A 19,222-nucleotide genomic window follows, 5' to 3' on the forward strand; every position below is an offset into this window, starting at 1 on the left:
TCTGCTGACTGGAGTGGGAAGAAGCATCACCTGAAAGACTCACATCGCCATCTGCTGACTGGAGTGGGAAGAAGCATCACCTGAAAGACTCACATCGCCATCTGCTGACTGGAGTGGGAAGAAGCATCACCTGAAAGACTCACATCGCCATCTGCTGACTGGAGTGACGCAGTTGAACAAAAACTATATTCTGGCAAACAATGTAAACAAATAATTGGTAAATAACCAATTGTCTTACAGGTAATAATAACAAAACTAGAGCCTGCAGAACTTGCTTTTTGGAGTGTGGTGTCAAAAAAGCAGAGCATCTCTTTATTACAGACAGACCTCTCCCCATCTTTTTTTATTTAACCTTTATTTAACTAGGCAAGTCAGTTAAGAACAAATTCTTATTTACAATGACGGCCTACACCACCAAACCCGGACGACACTGGGCCAATTGTGCACCACCCTATGGGACTCCCAATAACGGCCGGTTGTGATACAGCCTGGAATCGAACCAGGGGGTCTGTAGTAACACCGCAAGCACTGAGATGCAGTGCCTTAGACAGCTGCGCCACTCGGGAGCCCATTGAATCTATCTGTTTGTGACCATGATAGTTTACAATCTAAGGTAACGCCAAGCAATTTAGTCTCCTCAACTTGTTCAACAGCCACACCATTCATTACCAGATTCAGCTGAGGTTTAGAACTTAGGGAATGATTTGTACCAAATACAATGCTCTTAGTTTTAGAGATGTTCAGGACCAGTTTATTAGTGGCCACCCATTCCAAAACAGACTGCAACTCTTTGTTAAGGGTTTCAGTAACTTCATTAGCTGTGGTTGCTGATGCGTATAGGTTGAATCATCAGCATACATGGACACATGCTTCGTTTAATGCCAGTGGCAGGTCATTGGTAAAAATAGAAAAGAGTAGAGGGCCTAGAGAGCTGCCCTGTGGTACACCACACTTTACATGTTTGACATTAGAGAAGCTTCCATTAAAGAAAACTCTGAGTTCTATTAGGCAGATAGCTCTGAATCCACGATATGGCAGAGGTTGAAAAACCATAACACTTACGTTTTTTCAACAACAGGTTATGGTCAATAATATCAAAGGCTGATCTGAAATCTAACAGTACAGCTCCCACAATCTTCTTATTATCAATTTCTTTCAACCAATCATCAGTCCTTTGTGTCAGTGCAGTACATGTTGAGTGCCCTTCCACATAAGCATGTTGAAAGTCTGTTGTTAATTTGTTTACAGAGAAATAACATTGTATTTGGTCAAACACCATTTTTTCCAACAGTTTGCTAAGAGCTGGCAGCAAGCTTATAAATGTAGGTCTACCGTTAGAACCAGTAAAGGCCGCTTTACCATTCTTGGGTAGCAGAATGACTTTGGCTTTCCTCTAGGCCTGAGCACAAAGACCTTCCTCTAGGCTCAGATTAAAGATATGACAGATAGGAATGGCTATAGAGTCAGCTACCATCCTCAGTAGCTTTCCATTTAAGTTGTCAATGCCAGGAGGTTTGTCATTATTGATCGATAAAAATACTTTTTCCACCTCTCCCACACTAACTTTACAAAATTCAAACTTTCAATGCTTTTCTTTCATTATTTGTTTTTTTATGCATGAATACGATGGCTCACTGTTCATTGTTGGCATTTCCTGCCTAAATTTGCCCACTTTGCCAATTAAGTAATCATTCAAATAATTTGCAACGTCAAATGGTTTTGTGATGAATAAGCCATCTAATTCGAATGTTGAATGTCATTCTACCCATATTTCAGTTAAAGTACTCCAATTTCTTTTCCATCATTCTTTATATCATTGATCTTGGCTTCATATAATACAGTTTTCTTCTTCTTTTTGTTGAGTTTAGTCACATAATCTCTCAATTTGCAGTAAGTCAACCAGTCAGATGTGCAGCCAGACTTATTAGCCGCTCCTTTTGCCCCGTCTCTTTCAACCAGACAGTTTTTCAATTCCTCATCAATCCACGGAGCCTTTACAGTTCTAACAGTCAGTTACCAAACAGGTGCATGTTTATCAATAATTAAAATAAACCCTGCTATAATAAACCCTGTTATAATTAACCCTGTTATGACTTTTCCTTTACAGGGGATCTGCAGTTCAAACAATAACAAAGCGGATACCCCACCACTGTTTTGGTAAAAAGCTGAGGCTGGAGAAATACAACCACTCTCAAATTCACAGAGCTATGGATGCAAGATGATATTTTAAATTCTAGTTTATCCATGTTTTCAGACGAACAGTGTTTACAATGTTTACAAACCAATGGAGTTAAACAGGTTGGTTTCTGATGGGGTACGGCAGTTGAACTAAGCTCATTAGGCATGTATACGTTTATATTCTTAAAAAGAGTCAATGGGTACATAAATCATTAATTTAAAAGTTTGAAATTGGATGTAGCAAATTGCTTATTTCCCCTTTAAAGTCGCTCAGAAAAAAACAAGCTCTTACTAGGAACAATTTTATTTCAAATGGTGATTCAACTCTTATTTCAAATTCGGAAATCTTTCTACATCTCTGACTTTCCGACCTGAAAATCACTGATGTCATGATTTGACCTCTTTTTTCCCCCCCAGAGTTCCCAGTTTACCTGTTTAATAGACGCAAATCACTGTCACCACGCACTCCTGAGGCTATATGCTATCAATTTCTATGGAGGGCTTCACGTGTTATGGTTAAAAGCAGGTCTTGAACTTGAGGGCGTGTGTGACGATGTAGTTCTAACCCTTGTTATAGCGAATGGCAAAAAGCATAGGCTACCCGTTGTTGGCTTATAAATAGTGATTTAAAAAAAAGCAATGATCCACGGTGCAAGTATCATTATCCCACAGAAAATATGGTTGTTTTAAATGCTCCGGAATTGAGTGGTAGGTTGTGCCTATAAACACAGTTTTGATGTTCAGGAGTGGGGAATTGCATTGAATCAGGCTATTCGTTTCAGTGCAGTTGCGTTCTTCCACATAACCTATAGCCTAAACCGAACCCTTACAACAAAATATTGCAGTTTTTGAAACTGCTGTAAAAGTGCAGTAACGGCAGTCGACTGTGGTATTTTGGACGCAGTAATTGCAGTTATACTGCTCTCTGATTGCATTTTTTTTTCTGCAAGGGAACCCGAACACGTCCCAGCCTATTTTGATCATAGATCAAGACTGAACAATTCGGCTAGCTTATATTTATTCTGGATTTGACAAAAAAAAAAAAAAATTGTGTTAACGCATTTCAAACTGCTATACTTGATAAACAACTTTTGTTTTATTTCATACCATTTACGAGTTTTGTCAATTTCTTAATTGTTGTGTACAAAACAAAAATCAACCAGCATTTACATATTTCTTTTTCAGCTACATTACTCTCATCATTGACATCAATTTTAATCAGCAATGACGAGAGAGAAACTAGAAGAAACCCGCACACTGCTCCTGATAGTATCACTGCTCTTTATTATCTTTACGTATCCGCCTCGAGGCCTTCGTCAGAGCTTCTGTGAGTGTTTTGAATTTGCACCTTTATGTAGACGTTGCTCCACCCACATCCGTTCAATGCATTTTTTTTACATTTTAGTCATTTAGCAGACGCTCTTATCCAGAGCGACTTACAGTTAGTGATTACATTATTTATTTTTTATACTGGCCCCCCGTGGGAATCGAACACACAACCCTGGCGTTGCAAACGCCATGCTCTATCAACTGAGCTACATCCCTGCCGGCCATTCCCTCCCCTACCCTGGACGACGCTGGGCCAATTGTGCGCCGCCCATGAGTCTCCCGGTCGCGGCCGGCTGCGACAGAGCCTGGATTCGAACCAGGATCTCTAGTGGCACAGTTAGCACTGCGATGCAGTGCCTTAGACCACTGCACCACTGCGCCACCCAATGCATCCAATGGGGTTGAAGTCGAGGGAAAATAAACAAGTAAATATAAGTATTCTACTGAAGTGTGTACATAAAACGTATTAAAACACGTATGTAAAACAACAACGAGCACATCGACCTATCAAGTTAGTTTTCATAACTCATTGGGTGCAGTGCAAGAAGAAACATCAGAGTAGTCTGAAGTGGCCGCATTAGGACACGTTCTCATTTACAACATAACATGCATGGACATTTCGGCATTTAGACCTTTAGGGAATAATGTCTGGAGGGTGAAAATCCCAAAACATGCTCTTTTACTCAAGAGTTCTTTATATCGCCTCGTTTGTCTGATATCTTGACTTTCTCTTTGACACTAAATCTAAAAAGGTAGAAATGTGATGTTTTTGGTCATTATAATGTCACTTGATAATCCCTGTCGTTTCTTCCGGTTGAACTTTTATGTTCACGAATTCTCTGGTTTGAGAGAACGAGAGGTTTTACCTACATCCCACAGCCCACATGGACATTTAATCATGGAGATGACATGGGTGGAGGAGCACCTAACAATGCCATTTATTTGGAATCGTTTTCCTTTCCGTGGGTGGCATATCGTTGCACTGTGCGCAGCCTCTGCATTTATAGCTGCCGTTCGGAAGAGGCCGTAAACGAGCCTGGCTCATTTTGGCAGTTGGCATCGACCAACATGTCGCGTAAATTGCGACCTCTCCTTTGTACAATAAGCTGGCAGAGCTGGGTCCGATGATAAAACATGCCAGTGTTTCTTGACAGCAGCCTCTGCCCGCTAGATTATACGTCACAATGGCAGCATTGCCTGAAAGACCCACATCGCCACCTGCTGACTGCAGTTAGTAATAACGTCAGGTCAAATCTTTATTTTATTTTCAAACAAAACGTTTGTTTTTCATGCATTTTATTAAAATAAATAAAATATATGTAAAAGTACAAAGAGAATCATGTGTTGATCATTACAGATTTTTAATGAGTGAGTATTTTAAACATAAGGTTACAATAATATCAAGATATGCAGTTGGGTCTATACTGCGCCTACATTGTGTAACGATACATCATGTAGATGTACAGTATCAGTCAATGTATGGACACACCTACTCATTCAAGGGTTTTTCTTCATTTTTACTATTTTATACATTGTTGAATAATGGTGAAGACATCAACAATATGAAAAAACACATATCGAATCATGTAGTAACCAAAAAGTGTTAAACAAATCAATATATCTTTTATATTTACATTCTTCAAAATGGCCACCCTTTGCCTTGATGACAGCTTGGCATTCTCTCAACCAGCTTCATGAGGAATTATTTTCCAACAGTCTTGAAGGAGTTCCCACATATGCTGAGCACTTGTTGGCTTTGTTTCCTTCACTCTGCGGTCCAACTCATCCCAAACCATCTCAATAGAGGTTCAGGTCGAGTGATTGTGGAGGCCAGGTCATCTGATGCAGCACTCCATCACTCTACTTCAGTACGGAAAACACTGGAAAGTCAATACACAAGACACATTCAGAGTCTCTACGGCCTACTGATCCACCATGTATTGGACCTACATCTGTCCTATGTCCTACTGTTCAGCCTACATCTGTCCTATGTCCCACTGTTCAGCAGCCTACATCCTTATCTCCTGTGTGCGTCCTCTCATGTCTTCTCATGTGACCTAACCAGGCAAAACTCTTTTCACATTGGGAGCAGTGGTACGGCTTCTCCCCTGTGTGTATTCTCTCATGCTGTTTCAGGTGACTTAACTGGGTAAAACTCTTTCCACACCGGGAGCAGTGATGAGGCTTCTCTCCTGTGTGTATTCTCTCATGTATTTTCAGGTACCCTAACCAGGCAAAACTCTTTTCACATTGGGAGCAGTGGTAGCACTTCTCCCATGTGTGTATTCTCTCATGCACTTTCAGGTGTCCTAACTGGGTAAAACTCTTTCCACACTGGGAGCAGTGATGAGGCTTATCTCCTGTGTGTATTCTCTCATGTATTTTTAGGCTCCCTAACTGGGTAAAACTCTTTCTACACTGGGAGCATTGGAAAGGCTTCTCCCCTGTGTGTATTGTCTCATGTCGTTTCAGGTCCCCTAACTGGTTAAAACCCTTTCCACACTGGGAGCAGTGATGAGGCTTCTCCCCTGTGTGTATTGTCTCATGTCGTTTGAGGTCCCCTAACTGGTTAAAACCCTTTCCACAGTGGGAGCAGTGATGAGGCTTTTCCCCTGTGTGTATTCTCCCATGCACTTTCAGGTGTCCTAACTGGGTAAAACTCTTTCCACACTGGGAGCAGTGATGAGGCTTTTCCCCTGTGTGTATCCTCTCATGTATTTTCAGGCTCGCTAACAAGGAAAAACTATTTCCACACTGGGAGCATTGGAAAGGCTTCTCCCCTGTGTGTATTCTCTCATGTCGTTTCAGGTCCCCTAACTGATTAAAACCTTTTCCACAGTGGTTGCAGTGGAATCGTCTTGCTGGTTTGGACGTCTCTGGTTCCTCTGAATCTGGTCTTTCTCCTGCCAAAGACAGAGCGTTTATTTAAACAGAGACCTGAATGAAACCTCCACAACTCTGCATATTGGTTATTGATTTGGACACGTTAAAACTGTGTTTTGACATTGGGCTATCCCACCTTGCAAAATGTTGTTGAAAAGAAGACTATGCTCGAGGTCCAATCTATGTTCGGTTTTGGTTGAAAGTGAAAGTTGAAGAGATTTCTCAGGTCGTTGTTTCAACGACTTGAAAACAACTTAATTCAACGTACTTGCAGCCTATAAACATTGACGCAGCGTCTATGAACAATTTTATTAACAATCTTACATCACTCCAGTATTTCTTGACAATATTCAAGTGCTAATTGTCTTTATTCCACTACTGAAGAAGCATGACTCAAATCACCTACTCATATTTCAAACATCCAGCCTGACAAAATATACATTTGTAATTATTCCATGCCTCCCTATTGGAAATGAATTATTGCCAATACATACAGTGGGGAAAAAAATATTTAGTCAGCCACCAATTGTGCAAGTTCTCCCACTTAAAAAGATGAGAGAGGCCTGTAATTATAAATAGGTACACGTCAACTATGACAGACAAAATTAGAAAAAAATCCAGAAAATCACATTGTAGGATTTTTTATGAATTTATTTGCAAATTATGGTGGAAAATAAGTATTTGGTCACCTACAAACAAGCAAGATTTCTGGCTCTCACAGACCACGAAGGTCGAGAGCCGCACTGCTTCTTGACACAATGCTCGCTTAACCCGGAAGCCAGCAGCACCAATGTGTCGGAGGAAACACTGTACATCTTGCGCCCGCCTGCCACAGGAGTAGCTAGAGTGCGCTGGGACAAGGACAACCCGGGCCGGCCAAACCCTCCCCTGAGCCGGACGACGCTGGGCCAACTGGGCACCGCATCATGGGTCATCCCGGTTCACGGCCGGCTGGGATCGAACCGGGATCAGTAGTGACGCCTTAGAACGCTGCATGCTTTTGAGCACTACTGAAAAAGTACTATTTACATGTGAAAGACGAAATGCTGCATTTACTACAGGCCTATTGTTTACCTTTGTGTTGGGGACACTTTGATATCTTGATACTATGCAGCTGTTTAAAGGGCAAAATCCACAGATGAAACAATAACAAAACGGTCGACCCTGCCTCTGTTTTGGTAAACAGCTGAGGGATGGGAGAAATGTAATGTAAGATGAATAGACAGAGCTATGGATGCAAGGACTGACCATCCATGATATCAACATTATTGTTTTAAACATGTTATGAGGCTATATAGTATTTGTTTACATTTACAATGTTTACAAACATTGGAGAAAAACAAGCTTACATTTTGGGTTCTCATGGAGTGTAACAGTTGAACTCATGAGGCATTTAGAAGTTATATTCTTCAAGAATCAATGGATGGATGGATGATAATAGTAGAGAGAGTGATTTATTTCAGCTTTTATTTCTTTCATCACATTCCCAGTGGGTCAGAAGTTTATATACACTCAATTAGTTTTTTGGTAGCATTGCCTTTAAAATGGTTTAACTTGGGTCAAATGTTTCGGGTAGCCTTCCACAAGCTTCCCACAATAAGTTGGGTGAATTTTGGCCCATTCCTCATGACAGAGCTGGTGTAACTGAGTCAGGTTTGTAGGCCTCCTTGCTCGCAAACGCTTTTTCAGTTCTGCCCACACATTTTCTATATGATTGAGGTCAGGGCTTTGTGATGGCCACTCCAATACCTTGATTTTGTTGTCCTTAAGCCATTTTGCAACAACTTTGGAAGTATGCTTGGGGTCATTGTCCATTTGGAAGAACCATTTGTGACCAAGCTTTAACTTCCTTACTGATGTCTTGAGATGTTGCTTCAATATATCCACATAATTTTCCTTCCTCATGATACCATCTGTTTTGTGAAGTGCACCAGTCCCTCCTGCAGCAAAGCACCCCCACAGCATGATGCTGCCACCCACGTGTTTCACGGTTGGGATGGTGTTCTTCGGCTTGCAGGCTCCCCCATTTTCCTCCAAACATAACAATGGTCATTATGGCCAAACAGTTCTGTTTTTTGTTTTATCAGACCAGAGGATATTTCTCCAAAAAGTAAGATTTTTGTCCCCACGTGCAGTTGCAAACCGTAGTCTGGCTTTTTTATGGCGGTTTTGGAGCAGAGGCTTCTTCCTTGCTGAGCGGCCTTTCAGGTTATGTCGATATAGGACTAGTTTTACTGTGGATATAGATACTTTTGTACCTGTTTCCTCCAGCATCTTCACAAGGTCCTTTGTTGTTGTTCTGGGATTGATTTGCACTTTTCGCACTAAAGTACGTTAATCTCTAGGAGATAAAAAGCGTCTCCTTCCTGAGCGGTATGACGGCTGCGTGGTCCCATGGTGTTTATACTTGTGTACTATTGTTTATACAGATGAACGTGGTACCATCAGCCATTTGGAAATTGCTCCCAAGGATGAACCAGACTTGTGGAGGTCTACCATTTATTTTCTGAGGTCTTGGCTGATTTCTTTTCATTTTCCCATGATGTCAAGCAAAGAGGCACTTAGTTTGAAGGTAGGCCTTGAAATACATCCATAGGTACATCTCCAAATTGACACAAATTATGTCAATTAGCCTATTAGAAGCTTCTAAAGCCATGACATCATTTTCTGGAATTTTCCAAGCTGTTTAAAGGCACAGTCAACTTAGTGCATGTAAACTTCTGACGCACTGGAATTGTGATACAAATGAATTATAGGTGAAATAATCTGTCTGTAAACAATTGTTGGAAAAATGACTTGTGTCATGTACAAAGTAGATGTCCTAACCGACTTGCCAAAACTATAGTTTGTTAACAAGAAATGTGTGGAGTGGTTGAAAAACGAGTTTTAATGACTCCAACCTAAGTGTATTTAAACTTCTGACTTCAACTGTATATATATATATATATATATATATATATATATATATATATATATATATATATATATATATATATATATATATATATACACACACACACACACACACACTACCGGGCAAACATTTTAGAACATTTTCATATACAGTACCAGTCAAAAGTTTTAGAACACCTACTCATTCAAGGTTTTTCTTTATTTTTACTATTTTCTACATTGTAGAATAATAGTGAAGACATCAAAACTATGAAATAACATATATGGAATCATGTATTAACCAAAAAAGTGTTAAATCAAAATATATTTGAGATTCTTCAAAGTAGCCACCCTTTGCCTTGATGACAGCTTTGCACACTCTTGGCATTCTTTCAACAGGTATTTCAATGCATTTCAATTAACAGGTGTGCCTTCTTAAAAGTTCATTTGTGGAATTTCTTTCCTTCTTAATGCGTTTCAGCCAATCAGTTGTGTTGTGACAAGGTAAGGGGGGATATACAGAAGATAGCCCTATTTGGTAAAAGACCAAGTCCATACTATGGCAAGAACAGCTCAAATAAGCAAAGAGAAATGACAAGTCCATCATTACTTTAAGACATGAAGGTCAGTCAATACGGAACATTTCAACAACTTAAAGGAAAATAGAATAATCAGAACAGTTGTCAGTCCAAAACAACAGTCAGAACAAAGCCTCTGTATTCTCTCATGTCATCTCAGGTCCTCTAACACTACACAACCCATTCAAATCAGAAAAGCTTGATGATGAGTTGGTTAACTGAATAAGTTGTGCTCTACGGCCTACTGATCCAACATGTATTGGACCTACATCTGTCCTATGTCCTACTGTTCAGTATCCTACATCTGTCCTAAGTCCTACTGTTCAGTATCCTACATCTGTCCTATGTCCTACTGTTCAGTATCCTACATCTGTCCTATGTCCCACTGTTCAGCCTACATCTGTCCTATGTCCTACTGTTCAGTATCCTACATCTGTCCTATGTCCTACTGTTCAGTATCCTACATCTGTCCTATGTCCTACTGTTCAGTATCCTACATCAGTCCTATGTCCTACTGTTCAGTATCCTACATCTGTCCTATGTCCTACTGTTCACCAGCCTACATCTGTCCTATGTCCTACTGTTCAGTATCCTACATCTGTCCTATGTCCTACTGTTCAGTATCCTACATCTGTCCTATGTCCTACTGTTCAGTATCCTACATCTGTCCTATGTCCTACTGTTCAGTATCCTACATCTGTCCTATGTCCTACTGTTCAGTATCCTACATCTGTCCTATGTCCTACTGTTCAGCCTACATCTGTCCTATGTCCTACTTTTCAGTATCCTACATCTGTCCTATGTCCCACTGTTCAGCAGCCTACATCTGTCCTATGTCCTACTGTTCCGTATCCTACATCTGTCCTATGTCCTACTGTTCAGTATCCTACATCTGTCCTATGTCCTACTGTTCAGTATCCTACATCTGTCCTATGTCCTACTGTTCAGTATCCTAAATCTGTCCTATGTCCTACTGTTCACCAGCATACATCCTTATGTCCTGTGTGTATTCTCATGTCTTCTCAGGTGACCTAACTGGTAAAAACTATTTCCACACTGGGAGCAGTAATGAGGCTTCTCTCCTGTATGCGTCCTCTCATGTCTTCTCAGGTTAGCTAACCAGGCAAAACTCTTTTCACATTGGGAGCAGTGGTAGGGCTTCTCCCCTGTGTGTATTCTCTCATGCTCTTTCAGTTGTCCTTTCAGGTTAAAACTCTTTCCACACTGGGAGCAGTGATGAGGCTTCTCTCCTGTGTGTACTCTCTCATGTATTTTCAGGCTCGCTAACTGGGTAAAACTCTTTCCACACTGGGAGCATTGGAAAGGCTTCTCCCCTGTGTGTATTCTCTCATGCTCTTTCAGGTATTCTTTCCGGTTAAAACTCTTTCCACACTGGGAGCAGTGATGAGGCTTTTCCACTGTGTGTATTATCTCATGCACTTTCAGGTGTCCTAACTGGGAAAAAATACTTCCACACTGGGAGCATTGGAAAGGCTTCTCCCCTGTGTGTATTCTCTCATGCCCTTTCAGGTGTTCTTTCCGGTTAAAACCCTTTCCACACTGGGAGCAGTGATAAGGCTTTTCCCCTGTGTGTATTCTCACATGCACTTTCAGGTGTCCTAACTGGGTAAAACTCTTTCCACACTGGGAGCAGTGATGAGGCTTATCTCCTGTGTGTGTCCTCTCATGTCTTTTCAGGTTCGCTATCAAGGAAAAACTCTTTCCACACTGGGAGCATTGGAAAGGCTTCTCACCTGTGTGTATTCTCTCATGTTGTTTCAGGACCCTTAACTGATTAAAACCTTTTCCACAGTGGGAGCAGTGGAATCGTCTTGCTGGTTTGGACGTCTCTGCTTCCTCTGAGTCTGGTCTTTCTCCTGCCAAAGACAGAGCGTTTATTTAAACAGAGACCTGAATGAAACCTCCACAACGTCTTGCTAGGAGGTTTAATCCAAATCAGATCCCTCAATAACCCGAAGCCAGTTTACAAAAAAAATTCACATTTAAAATAATCTTGGCAGGGTTGATTGGTTGGGTTACTTTCTAAATGTAATCCGTTACAGTTGCTAGTTACAGTGGGGGAAAAAAGTATTTAGTCAGCCACCAATTGTGCAAGTTCTCCCACTTAAAAAGATGAGAGAGGCCTGTGATTTTCATCATAGGTACACGTCAGCTATGACAGACAAAATGAGAAAATCCAGAAAATCACATTGTAGGATTATTAATGAATTTATTTGCAAATTATGGTGGAAAATAAGTATTTGGTCAATTACAAAAGTTTCTCAATACTTTGTTATATACCCTTTGTTGGCAATGACACAGGTCAAACGTTTTCTGTAAGTCTTCACAAGGTTTTAACACACTGTTGCTGGTATTTTGGCACATTCCTCCATACAGATCTCCTCTAGAGCAGTGATGTTTTGGGGCTGTCGCTGGGCAACACAGACTTTCAACTCCCTCCAAAGATTTTCTATGGGGTTGAGATCTGGAGACTGGCTAGGCCACTCCAGGATTTTGAAATGCTTCTTACGAAGCCACTCCTTCGTTGCCCGGGCGGTGTGTTTGGGATCATTGTCATGCTGAAAGACCCAGCCACGTTTCATCTTCAATGCCCTTGCTGATGGAAGGAGGTTTTCACTCTTTGGATGCAATTCAGCATTCTTTGTCCTCCAAACACGACGACTTGAGTTTTTACCAAAAAGTTATATTTTGGTTTCATCTGACCATATGACATTCTCCCAATCCTCTTCTGGATCATCCAAATGCACTCTAGCAAACTTCAGACGGGCCTGGACATGTACTGGCTTAAGCAGGGGGACACGTCTGGCACAGCAGGATTTGAGTCCCTGGCGGTGTAGTGTGTTACTGATGGTAGGCTTTGTTACTTTGGTCCAAGCTCTCTGCAGGTCATTCACTAGGTCCCCCCGTGTGGTTCTGGGATTTTTGCTCACCGTTCTTGTGATCATTTTGACCCCACGGGGTGAGATCTTGCATGGAGCCCCAGATCAAGGGAGATTATCAGTGGTATTGTATGTCTTCCATTTCCTAATAATTGCTCCCACAGTTGATTTCTTCAAACCAAGCTGCTTACCTATTGCAGATTCAGTCTTCCCAGCCTGGTGCAGGTCTACAATTTTGTTTCTGGTGTCCTTTGACAGCTCTTTGGTCTTGGCCATAGTGGAGTTTGGAGTGTGACTGTTTGAGGTTGTGGACAGGTGTCTTTTATACTGATAAGTTCAAACAGGTGCCATTAATACAGGTAACGAGTGGAGGACAGAGGAGCCTCTTAAAGAAGAAGTTACAGGTCTGTGAGAGCCAGAAATCTTGCTTGTTTGTAGGTGACCAAATACTTATTTTCCACCATAATTTGCAAATAAATTCATAAAAAATCCTACAATGTGATTTTCTGGAGAAAAAAAAGCTCAATTTGTCTGTCATAGTTGACGTGTAACTATGATGAAAATTACAGGCCTCTCTCATCTTTTTAAGTGGGAGAACTTGCACAATTGGTGGCTGACTAAATACTTTTCCCCCCCACTGTACCTGTCAAACAGTGTAATCAGTAAAGTAATATTCCATTCCATCAGCAGACTATATGATCTATAATATCAACAGCCGCACTGAAGTCTAACAAAACAGCCCCCACAATCTTTTTAACATCAATTTCTCTCAGCCAATCATCAGTCATTTGTGTACGTGCTGTGCTTGTTGAATGCCCTTCCCTATAAGTGTGCTGAAAAGTCTGTTGTCAATTTGCTTACTGTAAAATAGCATTTTATCTGGCCAAACACAACTTTCCCCAAAACGTTACTAAGGGTTGGTAACAGGCTGATTGGTCGGCTATTTGAGCCAGTAAAGGGGGCTTTACTATTCTTTGGTAGCGGAATGACTTTTGCTTCCCTCCAGGCCTGAGGGCACACACTTTCTAGTAGGCTTAGATTGAAGATATGGCAAATAGGAGTGGCAATATTTATTAGACCTAATGGATCAATAGACTAGTCAGTATAGGATCCATTTATTAGACCTAATGGATAAATAGACTAGTCAGTATAGGATACATTTATTAGACCTAATGGATAAATAGACTAGTCAGTATAGGATACATTTATTAGACCTAATGGATAAATAGACTAGTCAGTATAGGATACATTTATTAGACCTAATGGATAAATAGACTAGTATAGGATACATTTATTAGACCTAATTGATAAATAGACTAGTCAGTATAGGATCCATTTATTAGACCTAATGGATAAATAGACTAGTCAGTATAGGATCCATTTATTAGACCTAATGGATAAATAGACTAGTCAGTATAGGATACATTTATTAGACCTAATGGATCAATAGACTAGTCAGTATAGGATCCATTTATTAGACCTAATGGATCAATAGACTAGTCAGTATAGGATACATTTATTAGACCTAATGGATAAATAGACTGGTCAGTATAGGATACATTTATTAGACCTAATGGATAAATAGACTAGTCAGTATAGGATCCATTTATTAGACCTAATGGATAAATAGACTAGTATAGGATCCATTTATTAGACCTAAAGGATAAATAGACTAGTCAGTATAGGATCCATTTATTAGACCTAATGGATAAATAGACTAGTCAGTATAGGATCCATTTATTAGACCTAATGGATAAATAGACTAGTATAGGATCCATTTATTAGACCTAATGGATAAATTGACTAGTCAGTATAGGATCCATTTATTAGACCTAATGGATAAATAGACTAGTCAGTATAGGATACATTTATTAGACCTAATGGATAAATAGACTAGTATAGGATACACTTTAAATGTACATTATTGTTATTTGATAGGCTACTAGACCTAAAGAGGCATTCTGCAGTTCAAACAACAAAAAAGGTGTCACCCTGCCACTGTTTTGGTATACAGCTGAGGGATGGGGTCAAACATTAAATACACTACATGACCCAAATGATGTGGCCACCTGCTCATCGAAAAATATCATTCCAAAATCATGGGCGTTAATATGGAGTTGGTCCCTCCTTTGCTGCTATAACAGCCTCCACTCTTCTGGGAAGGCTTTCCACTGGATGTTGAACATTGGTGTGGGGACTTGCATCCATTCAGCCACAATAGCATTAGTGAGGTCGGGCACTGATGTTGGGCGATTAGGCCTGGCTCGCAGTCGGCGTTCCAATTCATCCCAAAGGTGTTCGATGGGGTTGAGATCAGGGCTCTGTCCAGGCCAGTCAAGTTCTTCCACACAAATCTCAACAAATAATTTCTTCATGAACCTCGCTTTGTGCACAGGGGCATTGTCATGCTGAAACAGGAAAGGGCCTTCCCCAAACTGTTGCCACAACGTTGGGAGCACAGAATCGTTTAGAATGTCATTGTACGCTGTAGCGTTAAGATTTCCCTTCACTGGAACTAAGGGGCCTAGCCCGAACCATGACAAACAGCCCCAGACCATTATTCCTCATCCACCAAACTTTACAGTTGGCACTACGGTAGCGTTCTCCTATAGCCACCTCCTATTTGTACTGGACTCCAAGTGCATCCTCAAATCAACCAATCACTCTAATCTTAATTCCAAGCCTTAGACGTCCACAGACTAACCCATCTTTCCCAGTATAATACAACTTTACTATTTCCTTCGGGCAATACATCCTTCACCACTGAACAAAAATATAAACGCAACATGCAACAATTTCAAAGATTTTACTGAGTTACAGTTCATATAAGGAAACCAGTCAGTACCTGGTGTGACCATTTGCCTCATGCAGCGTTACACCTTCACATAGAGTTGATCAGGCTGTTGATTGTGGCCTGTGGAATGTTTTCCCACTCGAGCTGCTGCATATTGGCGGAAACTGGAACACGCTGTCGTACACGTCATTACAGAGCATCCCAAACATGCTCAATGGGTGACATGTCTGGTGAATATGCAGGCCATGGAAAAAAACTGGGACAGTTTCAGCTTCCAGGAATTGAGTACAGATCCTTGCGACATGGGGCCGTGCATTATCCTGCTGAAACATGAGGTGATGGCGGTGGATGAATGGCACGACAATGGGCCCCAGGATCTCGTCACATTATGAATAGTATAGGACGGTAGTGTGATGTTATTGGTCCGTTTTAAAGGCCAATCCCAGACCTGAATAGTATAGGGTGCTTCATTATTCGTCCCTTCCAGGGGAACTTTCAATTATTTAGAACAGCCATGGAGGGGTCTTGGTGTCTGGGAATAGTTGGTTATCAATGTAATACCATAACCATCCTCCACCACACTCTCTGGATTTACTCTGCTGGTTGTCCTGCTAACAGATACCAGTATATATTCATGTCAACTAACAGAACTCTGCTGGTTGTCCTGGTAACAGATACCAGTCTATCTTCATGTCAACTAACAGAACTCTGCTGGTTGTCCTGGTAACAGATACCAGTATATATTCATGTTAACTAACAGAACTCTGCTGGTTGTCCTGGTAACAGATACCAGTGGGCAGATCTATTTTATTTGTTCAAACTAAACTACAGCACTTACTTTGATGAGTCAAATCTGCTCCTTTCTTCTCTTCTCCTCCTCTCACAGTTCCACTCAGCCCCGTTGTTTTCCTGCAGTCCACCAGCCGCACAGACAACCTCTTCAGACCCAGCAGTAAGGTGCTACTGGGAGAGGTACGACACGGGGACTCTGGGAGGGAGGAAGGGCTAGCGTTGTCCTGGTAACCATATAGAGGGGACACAGACACATATCATTATGGATGCTGATGTCACTGTTGTCATAAAGTGCTTTACAGAAACCCAGACCCCGATAGAGCAAGCTGTATGCTAGACCAGACCAAGCTGTACCATCTGGTGTTCTGATCTGGAGAGACTCTTCTCTGCCTCGTCAGCATCAGGATGTTGTTGAGGCTCCCCAGAGGATCCACGATAGTCACGTCTCTCTCCTGTATGAACGAGAACATCAAACAGGTGGTAAACATGTGACCTCAGGGTCTAAAAAGGGCCTAAAATGTCTAGTTTCATCCTGATAAAAAATATAGATATTGTAAAATGTAAAAAGCATGTCAAACATCCTTCCTCCAAATGAAGTTTCTATGTTGTTTTTGGGCTGTCAAGGAATCGCCTAATAATAATATTATAATAATATGCCATTTAGCAGACGCTTTTATCCAAAGCGACTTACAGTCATGTGTGCATACATTTTTACGTATGGGGTGGTCCCAGGGATCGAACCCACTACCCTGGGCGTTACAAGCACCGTGCTCTACCAATTGAGCTACAGAGGCCCACGATTTGATTGGTCCTCAACTCGCAGCTCAGACACTTGATTCAGGATAAAGTGGAGTCAGCAGGTTTGGAGCTGAATGATTTGTTGCCATAGAAACGTACAAGGCTAACAGGTAAGAAACCTTCAACGGTTATCCTGAGTTGAATTCAGAATTGACCAAAATCAGCTCACTAACTCCTCTATCCCACTACATAGAGTTAAACATGTTCTGATGGGGTTGATGACCGTTGAACTAAAGTTGTTGGGCATTTAGAAGTTATATTCATCAAGAATCATTGGCTACAACTCTCTCTTATGTGGACTTCTCCTCTGCTTTTAAACTCTTAGATGTGAAGTTCTGGATCCCAGTTACATTGTGTACAAAGCGAGGAAAGATATTTACCCGCTGACTTCACAAAATGATTTTCGATGTAAATGGAGTATAAAGTATCAACCATTTAAAAGTCAAAAAATGCATGCACCAATCACAGATTGCCCCTTTAACAATCCATACAGTACTGAACAACCTATTCGAGTGCAGAACTTTTTTTAGACAAGTACTCACTGGTGTTAATCAGATATTCTGTCTCCTCCTCTTTCACTCCCAGAACGTCTTCAACCTTCTCTTTTATTGAGATAGCCTCCTCTTCCTCCCAAAAAGGTTCGTCTTTCACTGTAACATTCTCTTCTTGTTTCACAATAACAGCCTCCTCTTCCTCCTTTTTTATTCTGAAAGCATCTACCTCCTCTTCTTCCACTGTGACAGCCTCTATCCCCTCTTCCTCTTTCACTCCAAACGGATCTTTCTCTTCTTTCACTATAACATCCTTCTCTTCTTTCAATGTGATATCCTCCTCCTCTTCTTTCATTCTGAAAGCTTCTACCTCCTCTTCCAGTGTTCCAGCCGTTATTCCCTCTTCCACTCCAAAATGCTCCACTTCTTCTTTCAATGTGATAGCCTCCTCTTCCTCCTTTTTCATTCTGAAAGCTTCTTCCTCTCCTTTCACTGTAATATCCTCCTCTTTTACGACAATGTTCATCCCCAGAGCTTCTTTCTCCGTCCAGCAGACCTCCTCTTCTTTAGCAGGAGGAGAGTAGCTTAGTGAGCTCATGGTCGGGGATGTTAGCTAGCTAGCTAGCATTAGCTGGTTAGCATTAACGACTAGCCTAGTGCCGGGCTCAATATCAATCTTAACAAGCTAACACATTTAACATCTAGCAAATGACGTTAAAGTTAAGAAGTTGATACGTAAACATAATTGTGTTTAAAACGCTGAGACTAATATACACAAGAATGAGCTTCAATGTTTCCTTTTCATGTTGACTAGCAAGCTATCGAGGTGGATAAGTAGCCGTGTTGCTGTTCTTAGCATCCTGTCCACTAGATTATACGTCACGCAAGAAGCACCTGAATGACTCCCATCGCCATCTGCTGACTGAATTGGGTGACGCAGTTTAACAAAAAAGATTCTGTCAAACAACGTCATAACAAATCATTTCAAAGTAAGGATTTTCCTCACTTCTTATCGGAAGAAACCGGAAACATCCGGTTTTCATGGATACACAGTATCTTCAAGTTAGCTTCCTTATACAATTTTCTTCTATTCAGATTTATTTAAATTTTTTAATTTTAGTCATTTAGCAGACGCTCTTATCCAGGGCGACTTACAGGAGCCATTAGGGCAGGGTTTCCCAGATTCGGTGAGTCCATAAATTTTTCATACTGGCTTTTGTAACGCCAGGGTAGTGGGTTTGATTCCCGGGACCATCCATATGTACAATGTATGCATGCATGACTGTAAGTCACTTTGGATAAAAGCGTCTGCTAATTGCCTTATATTATTATTATTGATATACCTCTTTCCACACTGGGAGCAGTGGTAAGGCATCTTCCATGTGTGTGTTACCACATGGTCTTTCCCTAACTGGGTAAATATCTTTCCACACTGGGAGCATCTACCTCCTCTTCTTTCACGGCACGAACACACAGAGAGAGCCAAGCTAACGTTAACTAGGCCATGTGAGGGAGCATTGATAACGTTTCTCTTAGGTGTGGATTCTTTCATGCTCTTTTAGTTGCCTTGACCAGGTCAATTTAAAT

At 41.1% G+C, this 19,222-nt stretch overlaps 1 protein-coding gene across 1 annotated transcript; it reads right to left on the reverse strand.

Moving 5' to 3' along the window:
* Positions 1-4,190: 4,190 nt before the first annotated feature.
* Positions 4,191-18,504, reverse strand: LOC311115849 (uncharacterized protein; the record flags this gene model as incomplete). Its single annotated transcript, XM_084190980.1, has 6 exons — positions 17,687-18,504; positions 16,701-16,798; positions 16,393-16,570; positions 11,615-11,737; positions 6,326-6,410; positions 4,191-4,251 (listed from the first exon to the last, which is right to left on the reverse strand). The coding sequence occupies exons 1-6, from the start codon at positions 18,231-18,233 to the stop codon at positions 4,191-4,193; spliced, it is 1,092 nt and encodes a 363-aa protein (XP_084047106.1). The 5' UTR covers positions 18,234-18,504.
* Positions 18,505-19,222: the final 718 nt, after the last annotated feature.

This window comes from Coregonus lavaretus, assembly GCF_964263955.1.
Source record: "Coregonus lavaretus genome assembly, contig: HAP1_SCAFFOLD_356, whole genome shotgun sequence".
Lineage (NCBI taxonomy): Eukaryota > Metazoa > Chordata > Actinopteri > Salmoniformes > Salmonidae > Coregonus > Coregonus lavaretus.